This window comes from Aethalodelphis obliquidens, unplaced genomic scaffold (assembly GCF_003676395.1).
Source record: "Aethalodelphis obliquidens isolate GAN/ISIS:26980383/991018 unplaced genomic scaffold, ASM367639v1 scaffold6, whole genome shotgun sequence".
NCBI lineage: Eukaryota > Metazoa > Chordata > Mammalia > Artiodactyla > Delphinidae > Aethalodelphis > Aethalodelphis obliquidens.
This window is the reverse complement of record NW_020837950.1, coordinates 74,052,718-74,071,695: the sequence shown is the minus strand read 5'-3', so window position 1 is coordinate 74,071,695 and position 18,978 is coordinate 74,052,718. Positions and strand designations below refer to the sequence as shown.

Genomic DNA, 18,978 nt, shown 5'->3' with positions numbered 1-18,978 from the left:
CCCAGGTGGTTCTGGTGTTTTCCTGATGCACAGTTGTTGAGACAGCCTCTGTGCTCCTAAGGAAATGTGTCACGTGGCAGAGACTCTGCGTGAATATGGCCGGGGTCGGTCGGTGTTTGAGCCCGTCTCCCCTTTCCTGCTCCCTCTCACCCACTTCCTCTCTCTCTCCCTCTGTCCCTTATTTTCTTTTTTCATTTTATTTGTTTAGTTTGTAACTTATTTCACTTGTTAAAGGGAGTGGGCCTAAAAACAACTTCTGCTGACCACATACATATGTAGTGCTGAATTGCTGTGATGAATTTTTCCAAAGTGTATGTGTAGCAGCAGCTTTGAGCCTTATTTACTATTAGCTTGAAAAAAATATTAAATTGCTTTAGGTATTTTAGTCACTGTGTACATTGAAGGGGAGACTTTGTTCAACTTCTAAATTTGTTTCTTACTGTTCTGGAGTAATACGAATTCCATGCGCTGTTTTCAGGTTGGTATATTAATTTATAATAATTATTCTTAAGTTTTCAAACTTGTTCAAGTTTCTGAGGTTGTTGTTTTAATGTTTTAACTAAAAATTATTTTTAATAAGAAGCTGGAGTTATTTCTATCTGAGGAGATAAAGCGTCAGTGAGTATCTCGCAGCTCATGCCCATCCCACGCTGCCTTCACAGCGGCCCAGCATTGGACGGTTTTGCTGCTTTCTTTAAAGTCTCGGTTTATGGCTATCTTATTGCCTCTTGAAAATATTCTGAAAGGCATAACATTTGCTCTCTACGATGGGCTTGTTTTAGTGTTCAGTGCCTACTCATGCCTAAGAATTAGAATTTGATTAAAAATCTCATACTTGATTGGAGGTCCGAAAAAAAAGTACGCATGAAAGGTGCAGCATGCTGATATAACACGCACTGGTGTCTAAAACAGCCTTCCAGGAAGGGTTCATGAGCGCTTTAAGTTCGTTTGGGACGTTTTTGTAACACTCAAAAGTATTAATTATATAAAGTGTTTGACATCACCAAACTCCTCCGCAGGTAGCTACTGTATAAGTCTTCACACAGTAATCTTCTTGGGTTGAAATAGCTACGCAAACAGTACATTCTGGTGCGGTAGTTTATTTTAATGCAAAACTTTGGTGATGCCCACTCTTGCCTCACCGCACAGAGTCTCCCCTCACCTGGACAGCAGCATCACACCGCTTCTCATGACCCTGTCATCTCATGCTTCCAGCTGGCTTTGGTGTTGAGGACTCTCAGAGTGGTGAACCAGTGTGCTCTGAAGGGTCCCCCACGGCTTGTCCGAGGGAGTCATGGGGCATAGCTCTGTCGTCAGCCCGTGTCGCGCCCTAGATGTCAGCTGGGCACTCTGGCTGGCACTTGCCAGTCAGTCACAGCTCTGGCTTCCAGCATTACTGGTTTCCAGCCACTGCAGTGACCCAGGCGGTGTGGTCATTGGTTCACTCTCTGTGAAGTTCGGTGCATGACCAGATGTGAGAGGAGTTGGACAGACTGGATGCTGTGGTGTCACTTACTGTTGTCACGATTCTGACTTTTCAACTGTCCTTGCTATTACAGTGGACTAAAGAGGATGGACACAGGACTCCCGCCTCTGCCGTCCCCAACCTGTTCGTCCCACTGAACACCAACCCAAAAGAGGTCCAGGAGATGAGGAACAAGGTGTGCACTGACTGCCACCAGCAATCGGTGGAAGCTGACATGTGTGCGGGAGGAGGCAGCCCTGGGTGGGGCAGGAGGCCTGCGGCTGCAGGGGGAGAGGGTGTAGCTCCAGGAGGACCTCTGCTGCCACCACGTGACTGCCGAGGTCCTCCCTTCACACTGCTTTGCTGCCGTGCTGACGAAGTGCAGTGGCAGTGCGTGAGCAGCAGACGCTTTGGCCCTCGTTGTTGAACCAGCACCTGCTCACATAGCAGGGCAGAATTGAAGGTGCAGAGCCTGTTCCTGGCAAGAACAGCCTTTGCCCCCTGCCTTGCAGGGTTCATTTGAAGAGTTAGAACGTTTGGTATATTGGAACATGAGATCCACCAGTGTTCACAGTGTCACTAAAAGATGGGCACACAGGGGGTGCCTCCCCTCAAGTTAGTGAGTTCAGTGAGGTCTGTGCCTGCCGAAGTCATCTGGAAGGGGCCCTCCATCTCCTCAGACCCATGAATTACTAATCGGGCTGGACCAGCACCGTTAAGCGGGCACGGTGGTCACGCAGGACCCACTGGGGTGCAGGGCAGAACAGAATAGCAGCTTGTGCTGGGGCCCAAGAGCACAAATGGTGACTTTCAGCCACAGCGAGGTTTCTCTGTACTGTTGATGTGTGTTTCCCTTCTTGCCATCCTCAGATTCGAGAGCAGAACCTACAGGATATTAAGACCGCGGGCCCCCAGTCCCAGGTGTTGTGTGGTGTAGTGATGGACAGGAGCCTCGTCCAGGTGAGAGCTCAGAATGTCTCTGACGGTAGTGGGTGGTGGCTCTAATGACTGCCTGCTCCAAAATTATTCTTAAGTTGGGAGAGAATGACTATGAGGTAAGTGTCCTAGGCAACCAGTTTTCTTTGTTCAAAGTCTTCATGATAAGAAGTAACCCAGCCACTTTTCCTTGAGTGGTAGACCAAGCATAAGCATGCCCAGGGCCGTGTCCCCCTCCAGCCCAGCTCCACATCGTGCATGCCTGGCTCAGGGCCTGGGTTCGCCCGGTGTTAGCGGTGAACTGTGTACAACGCTGGAAGAGGGTGGGTGTCGTGGACTTTGGTTCTTGTATAGATTGCTGTCCACAACAAAGTGCTGCTTGGGGAAAAGTGCAGAGGGTTCCTGTAAATGTGGTCCACATTTACACGCATTTCTGTAAAAGGATTGTACCTCATGGCACATTGAAGATAATTGTGTAAGTAGTTATCTCTGAAAATGAAGTTGCCACCGAATGTTTTAAACATGACTCACCGGGGTTGGTGATTGTTGTTGCATTTTCTGACGTTGGCCAGCTGTGGTCCTGGTTCTGTGGCCCGTGTTTGCACGTTGCACCGCCATCACCGCTGCATCGCTGTGGACGGCTGTCCCGCTGCATGCTCTCAGCTGGCTCCATCCTGTGCTCTCGTTGATGTTCCACAGCCGGGCCTGGTGGGCTCTGACGACTCAGTTTACTGTTGCAGGACGCGCCCCTCTCTGACTGTACGGAAACAATCGAAGGGCTCGAGCGTACAGAGCAGACCTTTAGTCCCGCTAAGTCTGTCTCTTTTAGAAAGGTACTCACCGCCCCGTCCTCAGCTACCTGTCGGCACACCCTGCTCTTTACCCCCCCCCCGCCCCCACCCGTTGCTCTCGCTAGGTATTGTCTTAGGTACCGCAGGAGCTTTAAACGGATCTCTCAGTTATTTGTGAGATCGTCCAAAAGGTTCTGTTCTGCTTCTTTAAATACAGCATTTTGTATGAGGTTATTTTTACAATTTTTAGCATTTTTATGTTGTGCTGAGAAATGGCTGACCTTAGGGATGTTTCTGAAGTTCTGCATGTGACTTTGGCTGGTGCATGCTTTGGGGATTGAGGAGCTTGCCTTTTCCAAGGTGCCAACTGCAGAAGGCTCACGGGTGGGCCACGAGCGTGTCAGCTCCCCCGCGAGACCTACCGCCTTCGCTTCTCAGCTGTGACCGCGGGTGAAATGAGTGTGGCAGTCAGAGGTTGTAGGATTGAAAGACGTCGTTTCAGAGGGATGGGAAATGAAACAGGACAGTCTTTGCCAGCCCTTGTTGAGGAAATGTATTTTTACCTTAAAAAAATAGAAAATAATGGGCCCTAGATTGTTTTAAATGTTGCAAGGGGGAAGAAATACTTATGAAAATTTGAAACCCAGAATTGTAATTTCTCTGTGTACGTGGGTGCCTGACATGTACAGTAGGTGGAAAATGTATCTGGTGTAACTTGCCCAGGTGGAAGGAAACCCTCTACACACTCAGGCTGCTGATGTGCAGAGCCAGAGTGGCTGCCCACGTGGCTGAGTGTCTTAGTGGTGTGTACCCTGTGTTCAAAGGGAATTTTCAGGGTCTCTTTCGATTAATACACCCCCAGTGAGAGGCAAATATGATTTTATCAATGTTCCCATTGCCAGAGAAATCAGATCTGCACTAATGGTCCTATCTTCCTGTCTGGAAGCCCTGCTGATGACATTTCCTTGCACATTTATATATTAATTCAGTGGGCCCCAGTTTTCCTTGTCCTTAGAGAGTACTTCCAGCTGCCATTCTTAGAGGAACTGCTCAGAGCAGGGGAGAAAGATGGCTTCTTACCCCTGGTGCTTGTTTCTCATGTTGCTCCTTTGGACCAGAAGCAGTTGTGATCTTGTTAGTTCATAATTCTTTCTCTCAGATGCGTCCAAGTGTGTTGAGTCCATGACCCCAGGGTGCTTACTGTGAAAGCCCCAAACCACCTCCAGCTTTGTGGGCTCGAGCCAAATTCCTAGCCATTGCTGTGCAGTCTCTCCGGCATTACACTGCACTTGGTGGTTTCTGCGTGCTGCTGTGAGGGCTGTATGCAGGGTGGGCCGGGGAGCTGCACTGGAGGGAGCTCTCGTGGCTCCAGTTACAGTCTGGCTCTCGCTCTGCCGAGTGGTGTTCAGATTTGGGGGCGCGTCACAGTCACCTGCGACCGCGTCCCGAAGAGGTGTACGTAGGGCCCCCCTCACGCCTGGCTGGGAAGTTGAGAGTCTGTGGGAGTGAGACTCGTGGAGATTGCGGCGTCCTCCCCGCAGCAGATCTGAGCGGCGTGCCGCTGTGAGTGCCGTGTCCGGTGAGGTTAGCCGAGGAGACTGCTCCCAGCTGGGGGGATGTCGACATCCCCAGACACAGGCTTCTGTCCCTGGTTTTCCTCCCCCATCCTCCTGGCGCTCGCGTTCGCAGCCTTGGTCTTCTTCCCGCGGCGGGTGTCTCCCTCCAGCGGTGAGAGTGTGCTTTGACTCCACCAGCGTCCTGGGCTGGGTCTGTGTCCACGTCCTTTCGTGTGGACCTCAAGTGCAGATGGCGTTACTCCTGGAAGATGGCACTGCTTGCTGGCGAGTTGAGTTCTAACTCGACCAGGGAAGGACTGGGCTTGTTAATGTCCTAAACGCGTCCTCTTCCCGGTAAGGCAAGTGTATGGATACTTGCTGCCCGTTTGAGAACTTGAGGAACAGGTGTTTGGGACTCGGGAAGTTGGGGCTTTTCTGGAAGGACTTTGCTTTGCCTCCATCTCTCCCTCATGGTGATAGCTGTTCACACAGGGCAGGGGGTGTCTTCTGACGGAGGAGGGGCAGTGCGTCGCCAGCCACACCCCGACACTCTGGTTCTGAAAGGAACGCTGAGCCCTGCTGCAGGCGCGCTTGGCTCCAGTGCCGCACAAGCCAGCATGCAGCCCTCTGGACCTCATCACGACTGAATCGAGTCGTTAGAGACCAGGGTGGGAAAGTCTACGCCGAAAGTTGTCCAGCGCGGGGGAGAACTCTTGTGCGATTTGTGTAGCGTAAGCGTCCCTGTTGGTGCGTGTGCCTGCAGCCGCCTGCCGCATGGTAGAAATGCAAGGAGGCCTGCGGCCCAGCTTGTGGACTCGCCCGGTGCACTTGGTGTCGAGCATCTAGTGTGTGTGTGGCCTGGCACCTGGAGTGTAAATTCAAACCTGAGTAGGTTTTACAGGTGAAAACCTGATGCTCAGAGAGGTCAGGGCACTAGACCAGGTTTGCACAGCTTCGGAGCTGGAGCTGTTACCCCACACAGGTGGTGTCAGTCGGGGCAGACGTCGTTGCTGGGCGTCTGTCCTGCTTAGAGCCCGTGGTGGTGGCGGCAGCAGCGGGAGTCTCCGCGGGGCCTGCTGGCGGGAGCAGCCGCTGCGCGTCCTGGTTTCTCGGCCTCGATTGCTCCACAGCGGGCCTGCGTCCCTCTGCATCTCAAGCGTATCTGTGTCTCCTTCCCTCCAAATAGCAGGGTCCCTGTGTCCCTGTATCTGTTAAGAGCTGGTCTGGAAGGCAGTTCGGCCCTCGGCTGAGGAATCTGGAGGAGGGAGCTCCCTGCTGGTGGGGGCAGGAGCCGGCCATGCTGCACCTCGAGGGCCAGGTGTTCCAGACAGATAGGACCTTGCTTGACCACAGGGCATCTCCGTGGCAGTTGACTGAACATTTGATTTAAGTGATGTAAACATTTCTCTGAAAGCTCGAATCTCCATCTCATTTTACTGGCGGTGATACCAGGATGCAAACGCAGTTCTCTAGTTGCCGTAGATCCTAGAATGTTAGTGCTCAGCACGTCTTAGCTGTGGTCAGCCCGGCAGGCCCCTCTTGAGGCCTGTAAAACAGGCCCATGGACAGGAAGGCGCTTGTCTTAGGCCACAGAGCTAACTCGTGGCAGACGAGGATCCGATGCCTGTCCGGGGAGGCTGGGCTACTTCTGAAGGAAAAGCCGGTCGACCTGGGGTCGGGCCCGCTCAGAAGGAGCCCCCTCCCCATCTAGGCAGCTGACTTCCGATCTCGAGGCTCTCTGAGCACAGGCTGCGGATTTCAGCCTTTTCCTTCTCTCCCCTGGGGTCCGTGTCGCTGGACAGTGACTGCTCAGCCCAGGTTCCCAGGGGAGCAGTTGGCCGGTGGGCTGAATTTCCTGGGACTCGGCCTGGCCCTGTCTCTCGTGCACGTCGCTGGCACGCCCTCTCCCTCTGGGGTTCGCCCACCGAGGAGAGCGCTGCCGGGCCAGGCCTGGCATCGAAATGATTGTGGGTTCTCCCGTTTTCACTGGCTTTCAGGAGTTCTCATTAAGTAACGGGCACGTGCTTGGGTTCTGGTTAACTTTCTCAAAACTGAGCCCCAGAGGGTGTGGGGGCCAAGCTGGCGGGCTGCGGGGCACCGAGCTGTGCTGGGCAGGCGAGGGTGGGCGGGCGTAGCGCCCGAGGGCTGCCCGCTGCTCCCTGCCTGTGCGGCCTGGCTGCGTTGGCCTCCTCCTCGAGGGCCGGGCCACCTGTGTGCTTCGCTTTGCTTAAGCTTTCTTTTTTCTTTTGTATAAATTCTTACACTTTTCCAAATTCCTCAGACAAGTGCTGGTGTTTTGTGACATTCTGTTACCTCTTAATGTTTTGCGGTAAGTTAACAGGATCTAGCTACAAATCAAATGCACAGTCAAAAGGACAGAACTTCTCTGTGCTCTTAGAGCATGAGCACATTTCCGAGCACACCCATCTGAGTGTTGTGGTCATGACGTTTTCTCATTTGGGAGGAGGGTAGTCGACTTTAAAAGTCCCCTTTTCCATCCATCCCTGTCTGTCTGTGAGGGGATGGGCCTCTCCCTGGGGTGCTCTACACACTAGATCTGCACGTTGGTGCCTTTGCTTCTGAAATCTGAAGGACTTTCCTAGGAGTCTCTCCCCAGCTGCATGTGTTGCTCAGTCTTCTACTGCTGAAGGCTGCCGCTCAGCCTGAGCCTCAGGGCCTCTCAGGGATGTGTGTGCGCCCTGCCCCACCCTTGCCCGGGAGGAGGGACAGTCCTGGAGCGGCAGGGCTCTTGTAGACCAGCCGTCCCTTTCTGTCCGCAGGGCGAGCTGGTGACAGCCTCCAAGGCCATCATTGAGAAGGAGTACCAGCCCCACGTCATCGTGAGCACCACGGGCCCCAACCCCTTCAGCACGCTCACCGACCGCGAGCTGGACGACTACCGCAGAGCGGTGGAGCGCAAGCACAGGGGCCCCGAAGGTGAGCAGCCCCGTGGGTCCTGGGTGCAGGAGGAGGCAGGAGGACGTGCTCCGCGGGCTCCCCTGTCCTGGGCCGACTGTAGGTGGCCATGGAAGATAAGCGCAGCACGCCATTCCGTGCACATTCTGCTCTGCTCCCGGAGAGAGCGGAATAGAGCAGTCTGTTCCCAAGAACAAGGCCGCGTGTGGCGGAGGCCGGCCCGGGTCTGTGACCTGCGCCCCTGCACGCAGTCTCCTCCCACCTTCATCTCAGCTGAAGTCACGGCTTGGAGTTTTCTGACGGACTCCTTTCCTCCATAAGCCCGAGAGCTCCCTGGCTGGGCGTGGTCACAGGCCCACGGAGGAGCGAAACCCTGTGAAGGGTGTGGCCAATGCTGGTGCAGCCTTTGTTTCTCTCGGTAGCTCACTGACATAGGAGGTCATATTTTTGCAAAACATGTTGGGACTATTTTACAACAAAGGAAAGTAAACGGCTCTGAGAGCCAGAACCTCTGGGAGCAGCTTGTTTCAAACTTCAGGGTTTTTTTTTAACATCTTTATTGGGGTATAATTGCTTTACAGTGGTGTATACTTCAGGTTTTTAAAAGCACATCCAGACATTTTGAGAACTAAGAGAGAAGCCAGCCTCCCACTGCCTCTGACACGAAGGCTCACGGGTCTGAATCACTGTCCCTGAGTGCCCTGGGTTGGTTACCACGAAGACCCTGGGGCATGACGTCCCCTCCAGGAAGTTCATGCTGCTGTCCCCGGGACCTTAGTATGGACCACGCTTCTTCCTCTTGGGAGCAGCCCTCCTGGAATGGAAATCCCACAGTTACCCTCCAGGTCGATGGGGGACCATCCTGGGAACTATTCCTGCTTCAAACGCAACCTCTGATTTGCCCCAATTTAACTTTTTTTTTAGTCTTGTTTTAGACCGATTACATAATGCATCACATAGCTGCTATTGGAATTTGAGTTGTGCAAAAAAACTGCTGCTGAATTGTTTTTCAGTGTGTTACACCATCACTGCCTGTCGCTTGGTTATATATACATTAAAATTAAGGCTTGCTGCACATAGATTCAGAGTGAGCCTGATCTTCTGGTCACAGCACTGATTCTGATCATCTCCTGAGCGGTGCATGCAGCCCTGCAGAAAGCTCTGTCTGAGCTGTGGCCATAATTACTTGCCTTAGAGTAAGAACTGGTGTGTGGGCCTGAGCTATTGGTCCTGTAGCCTAATCCCAGTTCCTGGGCACATATATGTGTGTCTTCCCTTTGGACGCAGACCCTTCCAGTGTCTGGGAAACCTGGATTTTTTTTTTGTTTGTTTGAGTTAAACCACAAGATACAAATATTTCCTCTATATGTGAGGCTCCATGAGGAGTGATGTCACAGCAAGTGAGTGGATGTGCATGGGGACAGCTGTGATCATGCTGTGCGATCACAGAGCTGTCAGCAGTGGGAGTGGCAGCCAGGGGCCACTGCCAGGAAAGCCCTGCCCAGCACTGGTGCTGGCTCTGGGCACGGCGTGGGGGGCGGGCAGTGTGTGCCGCAGTGATCGCAGGCTGTCTGCGAGGCAGCACCTCAGGCACGAGGAAGAAAGCCCCTGGCCTTTGGCTGCTTTTCCGGCTGAAGGAATTTGTTCCCTCAGGCAGGAGGTGTGAATGCCTCTGTTTAGAGACACCTGGCTTCAGGAAGGGAGCTGCAGGCTTGGGGGACTTGGGGAGGCAAGTTGGTCCAAAGCTATTAACATGAAAAGTTTCAATGAGAGAAGGAGATTTAAGGCATTAAGATAATACTGGTATATATTTTTCCCTAAATGAGAGGTGGACTTGGAATCTTCTGGGTCCTGAGTCCTACCTAGTTCTTGTAATTTTTCCTCTGGTCCTTAGCATACTTCACTATAGAAAATAGAAATACGTGTTACAACTGCCAAGTTTAAATTATTGGTAGAAAATGCTCTAAATAACAAATTAAAACCAAGGTCACACTCCTGTAATGTTGCCTGAGGTGGCAAGTAGGGCGAGGGTGCTTGGGACCCTGGGCTCTTGCCCAGCAGTGGGAGAGGCAGGATGGTGAGGACATGGGGAGGGGCCCCTCACTAGAGGACAGGAGAGGACAGGCGGGGGGTCACGGGTCACAGCCCGTCACAGAGGCAGCTCTGGCAGATTCTCAAACCGAGATCCACAGCCCAGTCAGGAGTGGCTTCCTTTGTCCTCTTGGGTAGGGATGGGGAAAAGGTTGAGGCCAGCGGCTGCGAGCCCTTCCCTTCTTGGGCTCTTGCTTGCGGCCTGAGCAGCGACCCCGCCCCCCCGCCCTCCCCGAGGCAGCCCGATGGGCAGGGCGGGAGGGCCCGTCCGCCCAGGAGGGGGCGAGGGGAGGCCCGCCGTGTCCAAAGGCCTTCACCGTGCTCTTTCCGCCCTCTGTGCACCTGCAGAGAATCTGGACGAGACTAGAGAAGACAAAGAAGAGAGCCCTCCAGAGCCCCCTGCTGCCCCCCACGCTCCCCCGAGCGCCCCCATCAAGCTGGAGGAAGGTGAGCCCTGGGGTGGAGGTGGGTGTGCGGCTGCCCCGTGTGGGAGGGTGGTGCACGGCCGCCTGGGGCGGCATCGCCAGGAGGGGCCGAACTTCGTGGCTTTGTGTAAGAAAAGCAGCTGAGTGTGGCAGTAGTTGAACTGACACGTAACAGCCGAGTGCGTTTGCATGGAAACCAGTACATCATCCGCTCTGAGCTTGCCCAGCCTCCTCCGCTCCCGTGTTGGTTCTGTCCGGGGTAACTTGAGGCCACACAGATTCGTTAGCGTGACGTCACAGGTGGGAGGACAGTCGTTGGGGATCGGAACCTGCCTTCATTCTCGATGTCAGTTTTGCCCACTGCTTGCACGTTTCCTAAACCTTCCTGTGCTCGGATCAGCCCCGGAAACGTCCTCTGTTGTGTCTGGGCCACAGGGCTGCATTCTTTGGCCATATTTCCCAGTCCGTGGAGAGTGCCTGCCTCCCCTGGCCTCCCAGACCACCCACCGTGTTTCTGTGACGTGTGGCCTGCGTGTCTGTCCCTCGGTCTTGTACGTTGTGCTTCCCGTGCCTGTCGGGAGCCTGTGGCCCACCTCCTGCCCTTTTCTGTGTCCACAAGAATGGCCTGGCCATTCTCCTTCTGTAACCCGATGGCTGTGACTGAATGCATAGATTCTCTACCTGTGCTTTTCTCTTCCTGTGGCTGCGTTACAAACAGGAGGTGGATGTGCTAAAGAGTACCTGTTACCATAGTAAGTACCGCCTGCTGCCTGGCCCTCTGCTGTTTAATTGGAATTTCCCTGTGCTTTGCCTCATTCCTCTGCTTCTTTGTTGCTTATTAATTTTTGTTTTTTGTTTATTCAAAATAAAAACAAAGGCCCTTCTTCTACCCAGTTCCTCCATTCTGGGCAGTGGCCTTCCTGGAAGGGGCTGGGTCCCCCTGAGCTGTGCGGTGGGCAGCCTGTCCTCGAGTCCCCCCAGGGCCGAGGTGGCACTGCTCCAAGCACTCTGGGTCTCAGAAGTTTCAGAAGGACCACGTGGTCCTGCTGAGCCTTCGAGACAAGTCTACACTAGACTCAGGCTGGGATTTTGCCCCCTGCTGCACGGGGGTCGCATGTGTTTGGATCTCTGCTTAAACTGGGTGCTTAAGCTTAATTTGAGGGGGTGGAAGAGTGACATTTAGTGCTGTTTTCCCAATGTGACATTTGTCAGATGGTCAGAGTTCCCCTGAGCACCCACAGGCCACCTCTGCATGCTTCGCGGAGTGAGTCCTAACTGCTCCCGCCCAGTCCCGTGCAGCCGCGCCTCCGCAGCTCAGCCCAGCCTCTGGTCACCTCCGGGCGTTTGGCTAGATTTCCAGGCACTGAAGGTTTGCTGTTACCTAACCTGCCAGTGGCTGGTACCTTGGTGGACTATTTTAAAAAATCTACAAAACTGGTTTCCCCCAGGGTCAGTTAGAAACCAGTCCTCAGGCTGTTTCTTTAAAGTAAGTTCCATTTGGTTCTTTTATGTTTCCATGTTCAAATTGTTAAGGGGGCTTGAATTTTTTGTCCCTTCCCTTAGCGTTCATCTCTTTTTTAACTCTCCAGCCTAAAATGGCCTTTGTTTGGTGTTGATGTTGGTCTGGGAATCAGCTCGTAGTTTTCTACCAGCTGCCGCAGCTTTACATAGTTGTCTCCTTGGGGGAGACCAGGTGTGGATACAAATTTAGGCTTGACTTCAGGATTACTAACACATGTCCTTTAAAAGCGTTCAGGTGTTTAGCGCAGACGTTGCAATACTGAAAATGTTTCTACTTGCCTTCGTCACCATCTCTGTGACCGGGGACCGAAGCCCTGGGACGGTGTCTGGCTTTGTCAGCACGTTCTCCATGAGAAGGAGCTAAAAACCACCCTGAGGTTGAGCCCCCGTTTTGCACTGTAAGCTGCAGCCAGCCTGAAGCAGAGTAGATCCTGCTGACAGCTTCTCACTCTTGTTTGGTGCAGGGCGCTGGCCATCCCCCTGGGAGGTCCAGGCAGTCGCTCTCTAACCCCGCCTCTCCCACCCCTCCCCCAGACCTGCCGCAGGAGCCGGCTTCGGGAGACAACAGCGATGCCGCCACCTTCACGCAGACTCTCCCTGACCTGTCCCCTGAGGAGCCTTCAGAAGCGCTCTGCTTCCCGACACTGGAGGAGGAGGAGGAGGAAGAGGGGCTTTGTGAAGCCGGGGGCCCTGCAGGCCCCACCAGGTCCCCTTCAGCGGCCATCCCTGAGCCAGTCACAGCCCAGGCAGGTGACGAGGCCGCCGCCCCGGCTGCCGAGGAGGGGGCTGCTGTGGACCCTGGCAGTGATGGGTCTCCGGGCAAGTCCCCCTCCAAAAAGAAGAAGAAATTCCGCACTCCCTCCTTCCTGAAGAAGAGCAAGAAAAGGAGTGACTCCTGAAGGCCCTTCCTGCACAAACCGATGCCACCAGGCTGTCCCCGATTGTGTCTTGTGCCCTGTCTTCTTGTGTAATGGAATGCAAAAGGCCCACCCCTGCATAGCTAGCACTCCCCTCGCGGCGTGACCGAATCCCCACGGAGACCGGTGCTAACCTTGTGCGCGCGCAGCGGCCCAGCCGGCAGCCTCAGGTGCTGGGGGAGACTTGGTCTCTGCGTCCACCTCCGAGCCCTGCCCTGCAGGGACCAGCATCTCGGCCCATCTCATGAGCCCTTCGGGGACACGCTGTCCCCAGGGGCTTAGCTAAGTCCGGGTTCTGGCTGGGTCGGGGGTGGCCCTGCCAGCTCTGGCCTCCACCGCTCTTGCTGTCCTTCTCTTGTGAAGTAATCCGCGGCCCACCTCTGCTAGGCTCCCTTCAGCCCGAGGTCTCGGGTGACTGCATCATACCTGTAGCTTCTTGCTGGCATTATCTGCTCAGTGATCTCATTTGTTCGGATACACAAAGCCTTGGTCCTGTGAGAACACTCGTGTCCCCGCCAATAGCCCAGGCCACCGTGGCGGACTTTTTGAGAGGTGGGTTTGGGCTGAGCCGGCAGTCCCAGCAGCGGACAGGCCTGTGTACACCCAGGTAACCTATGCATGGTCTCACCGGCCCCCCGCGGCCAAAGCCAGACTTGGGGCTCCGTTCCTTACTCACTGGGGGCTCTCGATTCCCTGTCATAGGGAAGGTGCATCAGGAGGGGAAGAGTGCTTTCTAGATGTTCTTTCAGAAAGTCTGCAGTTCACCCTACACACTGTGAGCGAACGGTCTGTGTTGTGCTTCGTTTTCTCCCCAGGGCCTGTGGCAGAGCGCAGCAGGGCTCCACGCGCTGTCCTGGGGGGTCTGCTCTTAACCGCGGCTCGGCTCGGCCTGGAGGGTACCCTCACTTTGACAGAAGGCAGTTCGGGGTAGGAGTTGGCCCCAGGGGTCCCACCTGACGCCCTGTGCAGTCACTAGTGGAGCCCACCTCCTGCCCTCCAGCGCCACAGTGAATTTCACTGCACTCACATCCCTGGAAGATAGCGGCTAGCTGCTTAGTGGGAACTAGTGGGTGGCCAGGTGTCTCTTCGACAGCGACCTGTCCCAGGAGCTCCAGTGCCAGCCTGTCTCCCAGACAGGTCCCCAGGAGGGGGGAGGGGCCCTCGGGGGACCCAGTGCCCGACGTGGGCTCAGGTCCCACACACTCGACACCCAGGCAGGACCTGAAGCGGCTGCATGGCGCTGACCTCTGCTTTGAGCTTACTGGCAGGCAAGCCACTTCTCTCCTGTGTATCGTTCCATTGCCAAGATGGTGGTAGAGCTCTCCACCCTCACCCTGCACCTCAGTTAACCATGGGCTCTTCCTTTCATCCCTTTTTCTGACCCCAAGTATGCAATGACTTTAATTTCATTTTTGTAGTTTAACTCTTTGTATTACAACATGAAGTTTAGTTGCATATACAGACACAGGCTCGGGAGGACAACTTCTACAGCCTTTCTTCACTGTAACATGTTTTACTCACAAATAAAATTCTTTAAGCAGTTTCCTTGTCTAAACTTGGGAAGCAGTCTTGCATCTTAATTCCTTTTCTTTGTTCCTTTAAAATAGGGCTTCAGAAGTTTATCTTATGTTTTAAAAAAAGATCCCACGCAGTTTGTCACTTTGGACCACGGAGGACACTCTACCTGGAAGTGCCCTGCCCCAGTGCCCGCTTGTTCTTCCACAGGGCGCGGAGGACAGGGTCCAGGCGAGGTGGGGGGGGGGGGGCAAGCGGAAGGGTCGCTCCTCCCCAGTCTGCCAGGGTGCAGGACACCCCCCATGTACCACCTGGTAAGCGCTGACCCCGGGGCGGGGGCAGGGGCAGCCCTTCATCTGCCTGTCCACCCCTCCCTACAGTGCAGAAGGGAGGGAAACGGGCCTGGGCAAAGCCTCGTGCTCTTCCGGACCGTGGAGCTGTAATGTGTGTTCAGCTCAAGCTGCTTCTCCTGGTGCCTGGGGGGGGTCTCCCTGGGCAGTGGGTGTGTCGAGGCAGAGCTGTGCACTGGAGGAAGGCACTGGGTATAAAACAGCTGCTTTATTTGGTCATTCAGAGGCCTGGCTGAACGCTGTGTGTCACTAAGTATAAAAGACAAGTGAACAGAAAGCCTGGAAGGTTTCGGAGTCTGATCCCAGCAGGCAGGTCCACACAGGAGTGTCACAGGCACAAGTGCGAGTCCTGGGCCGCCCCAGGCTGGGGGGCGGGGAGGGAGGGGTCAGGCGGGCAGTGGGGAGCCGTCCTGGCCCAGGCCTCCCACTCCCTGCGTTGGCTGCCCCGCTCTGGGGTAGGCGTGGCTCAGCTACTCGGCCTTGAGCGTTGCTGCCGGTCTCAGCTTCCGCAGGAGGGAGAAGGGGAGCAGGAAGAGCCCCGCGCACACGGTGTAGCAGCCCTGCGCCCCGGCCAGCCAGTACGCTGTGGAGACAGCAGTGGGTGATGGCGACGGTCCCCGCCCAGGTCCCTGCCCACAGGACAGTGGGGCTGAGCCAGGGGTTCAGTAGCTGGGACCAAGGCCGCCAGCAGGGGCTGTGTGGCCTCCAGCTCGGGCCAGCAGCCCCCTGGCCTGGCGGGGCCTCTCCAAGCGCCTAGCACGCCCCGAGTGCTGTCGCGCGGCCCTCACCTGAGGCGGCCACCATGGGCCCCAGAGCCCTGGCCAGGGCGCCCAAGCTTCGCAGCGTGCCCATGACCACACCCTTCTGCCCGGGAGAGCCTGTGGGGGAAAGGGGAGAGGCCGTCAGGTGCTTGTGGGCCACCCAGGGTGACCTCAGGCAAGGGAAGGGCCTCTCACCATAGCTGGCGACCACAGAGGACAGGCAGGGCACCACGATGGCAGCGGCTGGTAGGGGACATCAGGGAGGCGCCCGTCAGCCTGGAGGAGGGGCCGACAGGGGTGCGACCCTCCAGGATTCCCGGCCGCCGGCCCCTGACCGCACCCCCGCCAGCCTGGGCAGGGCCACTCACCGAAGGAGTAGAGCAGCAGCCCCAGGCCCAGCACGGGCAGCGTGTGCCCCCAACCGATGAGAAGGAAGGCGGGGACGAGCAGCAGGATGGCCTGCGGGCGGCACAGCTGGTCTCAGGACCACCCCGCTGCCTCTGCAGAGCTCGGGGCGCCGCCTGCCCCCACGCCCAGGGGAGCCCCCGTACCCGCTTCACAGCTGCGATCTCCCCGCCAGGGCTGATCCGCCGGGCGTAGGCGCCCTGGATGGTGGCCATCGTGAGGCCGATGAAGAAAAACATCTTTCCCTGCTCTAGGCTGGGAGGGGCGAGCTGTCAGCACCCCTTCCCTGCTGCGCCCGTGCTGCTCACACGGAGACCCAGGCAGCCTGGGTGACGGCCCGTGCGTCACCCGTCCTCGGCGCGAGGCACCGCCCGCCCCGGGATCCCGGGCTGGGCCCCGGGGGACAGGCCAAGGTGGGAGTCAGCCCTGAAGCAGCGGGGCTGCGGGGCCTCGGGATGGGGAGAGGGCAGGGCGTGCCCAGGCAGGGTCCTGGCAGGGGCCCCACACTCCCACCTGCTGAACTGGAAGCGCTGGTGCACGAGGAAGCTCAGCGTGAACTCCAGGCCCGAGAACAGGAAAAGATAGAGGAAGTAGACCAGGCCCAGCAGGCGCAGGCTGCCCAGCCCTGCGGAGCAGCGGAAAGGCACGTCAGCGGAAAGGGGGCCCCGAGCAGCTGGCGGGGGGACGCTGGGCAGCCCGAGGGAGCCACAGCCCCACGCTCACGAGGGGGGCCTGCTCCTTACTGACTCCGGTGGGCGGGTCCGGGCCACGTGCCACGGCTGAGAAGCAGAGCAGGGCCAGAGGGCTGAGCAGGTCAACAGCAGCTCGGAAGCCCAGCGTGATGGACGGTGCCTGGAGGGGACAGGATTGAGGAGCCTGTGATGAAGCTGGTGGCGTCCCCAGGCCTCGCAGCCTGGGGGGAGGGGGCTTGACCCGAACCTGCTTGGTCCCTGCCCCCTGCAAGGCCCTGGCAGGCCCGGCCCCCAGTCTACCTGCCAGGCTTTGGAGGTGTAGGGGGTCTGGGGAACGCAGGGGCCCCAGGAGGCACTGTGGTCCCAAGAGCGTCTGGACACCAGAAGCGGGCAGCTCGGCCTCCCCAGCACCTGGGCCCGCGACGGGCCTCCCCGCAGGCCCCGGAAGCGAGCCCCTGTGCCTGTCTGGCTCCCACCTTACCCGCTTCTCTGGGGGCAGCGTCTCTGGCAAGAAGCAGCAGATGAACAGCAGATCGGAGACCGCGAAGAGCAGGGCCAACCAGGGCGCCGTCTCCACGGGCAGGGAGGCGCCGAGCATGGGGCCCAGTGTGAAGGCCAAAGAGAAGGCCACCCCGATGACTGCCTGGGGAGAAGACTGCCTGAGCCAAGCAGGGAGACCCAGGCCCTGGAGCCCCTCCACCCGCTAAGCCCCCCAGAGTGCACTCACCATGCCCCTGCTGCGGGCAGGAGACGAGCCCAGGTCGGCGACAATGGCGGTGGAGAGGCTGACGTTCCCCTTGCTGATGCCCCCAATCATCCTGGAGGCCAGGAAGGCCGCAAAGCTCTTCGAATTGGCCCACACGGCATACGAGGTGGCCAGGCCTGCCTGCCTCAGGGCAGGGACCAAGGGCAGGCATGGTCACTGGAGGCCAGGAGGAGCCCACAGTGGGGCCAGCGAGCCCAAGCAGTGCCCTGGGACCCTGCCCTGTTCTGCAGCATCCAAGGGCCACTTGTGTTCCCAACGTCCCCGTGGCAGGAGCAACTCTGGCACAGCCTCGCTTAGCCACAGAAGCCACTGCCCCCCCAAACACCACCCCCAGGGGGCAACGAGGGCCAACGAGGGGCCCTGCTGGTGGGCGGGAAGAAGCTCCCGTCTGTGGGCACCCGTACCAGGGACAGCAGCATCACGGGGCGCCTCCCCAGGCAGTCAGAGATGGCCCCCGTGAGGGGCGCTGACAGGAACTGCAGGAAGCAGAAGATGGAACCAATCAGACCTGGAAGACACAGAGATCACAGTCACCACGCTGCCCAGTCCCCAAGAGTCGGACCATGCTGGGCCCTGCACCCCCAGGCCGTGGACCTTGAGCTGAGACGGCCCCAAAACCGCCCACCTGGAGAAAGAACAGACAGTACCCAGGAGCGAGAATATGAGAACCAAGACCTGGGACTGAGAAGGGAGGGACCAGGAAGGCAGGACCCGAATGGGCCCCCAGCCCCGGCTCAAGAACCATACCTCCGAACAGGACGCTGTTGTACCTCTTCTCGGCTGGCATCCCAATGGCTGAAGCAAACCAGTCCACCCCGCGCTGCCACGAGCCATAAAGAGGATCCTAGGGCACAAGGAAGTGTGACGGGCTGGGGAGTCCCTGAGGGGCTTGGAACAATGGACATCCATCGGGGGTGAAGCGGCATCGGGACCGGGGGTGCTCACCTGCGCACGGCCGTGGCTCTCCAGCAGCGCAGGCAGCAGGGGCAGCAGCAAGGTGAAGGCCAGGAGGTCCAGCAGGAGGCCGAGGAACACCACAGCGACCACTCGGGTTTCGGGTGCCGGCTGCTGGTGGATGGGCGGGCGCGGGGTGCAACTCCCGCCGGCTCCCCAGCCCATGATGGGGGCCGCTCCGATCCGGCCTGGCTGAGCGTGTGGCGGCTCTGCAAGACGGCACGTCGCACGAGGGCACGTTTGGGTACCCCAGCCCCACACCCACCTACCTGGGGGGGAAAACAGTCCCCAGCTCCCGCCGTGCCCCAAACCCGCGAAGAGCTAGCGAGCGCCTAAAGGGTCTGCCTGCCCCGTGACCCAACACAGGAGTCCCTCTGTGCACCCTTCCCCCGACCCTGGGCAGCAGGAAACGCAGGCTGCGGGCGTTACGCAAAGAAGCCGCAGCCCCGGAGGCCAACCGTCCCAGGGGCCGGGGTGGGGCATCGCGGCTCCGGTACCTCCCCGCCCCCGCCGCCACCCCACGGTCCCGGGCGGAGCGGCTGGGGAAACTGAGGCCCGGGCGGGCGGCGGGGGCGGCCCCGCGAGCCGGAGAACAAGACACCCGCCCATCCCTGGTCGCGCGCCCCGTCCCGTCCTGCACCTGCGGGTTCCGCGCTCCGCACAAACGGACGGACGGAAGGAAGCGGAATGGACCGGCGGGCGGACAGCGCACGCCGACCACGCCACGCCCGCCCGGAAGTGGGCGTGTCTCCCAGTCGGAAGTGGGCGGCCCTGCGCGCCCTCTTCCGGCCGCTGGGCGGGGCCTCGGCCGGTCCTCCAAGGCCGCGCGACTTGGCCCTATAACGGGTCCGGCAGCGGCTTACCGGTGGGAAGGGATCCAACCGGAGGCGCCTGACAGGCCACAGTTCCATTTGCCC

General features: G+C 57.7%; 2 protein-coding genes across 15 annotated transcripts in view; one reads left to right on the top strand and one right to left on the bottom strand.

Annotated features, from left to right (window-relative positions):
- Positions 1–14,181, top strand: part of ADD1 (adducin 1) — a 75,102-nt gene extending 60,921 nt beyond the window's left edge. For 5 of the 11 annotated variants that reach the window (XM_027103868.1, XM_027103866.1, XM_027103862.1 and 2 more), the window contains 6 exons: positions 1,560–1,661; positions 2,336–2,425; positions 3,142–3,234; positions 7,529–7,685; positions 10,104–10,202; positions 12,236–14,181. In XM_027103868.1, coding sequence (XP_026959669.1) covers positions 1,560–1,661; positions 2,336–2,425; positions 3,142–3,234; positions 7,529–7,685; positions 10,104–10,202; positions 12,236–12,600 — 906 coding nt within the window. In that variant the 3' untranslated portion in view covers positions 12,601–14,181. The other 6 variants (XM_027103867.1, XM_027103863.1, XM_027103869.1 and 3 more) reach the window with 5 other exon arrangements.
- Positions 14,182–14,671: 490 nt separating this feature from the next.
- SLC75A1 (solute carrier family 75 member 1) lies at positions 14,672–18,826 on the bottom strand. Of its 4 annotated transcripts, XM_027103888.1 has the most exons (13): positions 18,702–18,826; positions 18,053–18,270; positions 17,855–17,951; positions 17,512–17,615; positions 17,069–17,227; positions 16,823–16,984; positions 16,393–16,501; positions 16,163–16,274; positions 15,796–15,904; positions 15,613–15,703; positions 15,440–15,487; positions 15,272–15,361; positions 14,954–15,066 (listed from the first exon to the last, which is right to left on the bottom strand). In XM_027103888.1, exons 2-13 carry the CDS (start codon positions 18,224–18,226, stop codon positions 14,954–14,956), a joined length of 1,368 nt encoding a protein of 455 aa, XP_026959689.1. In that variant the 5' UTR covers positions 18,227–18,270; positions 18,702–18,826. The 4 variants fall into 4 exon arrangements, with proteins under 4 accessions (XP_026959687.1, XP_026959688.1, XP_026959689.1 ...); XM_027103886.1 differs by lacking the exon at positions 18,702–18,826 and having other exon boundaries at positions 14,672–15,066; positions 18,053–18,330; XM_027103887.1 differs by lacking the exons at positions 15,440–15,487; positions 18,702–18,826 and having other exon boundaries at positions 14,672–15,066; positions 18,053–18,330.
- Positions 18,827–18,978: the final 152 nt, after the last annotated feature.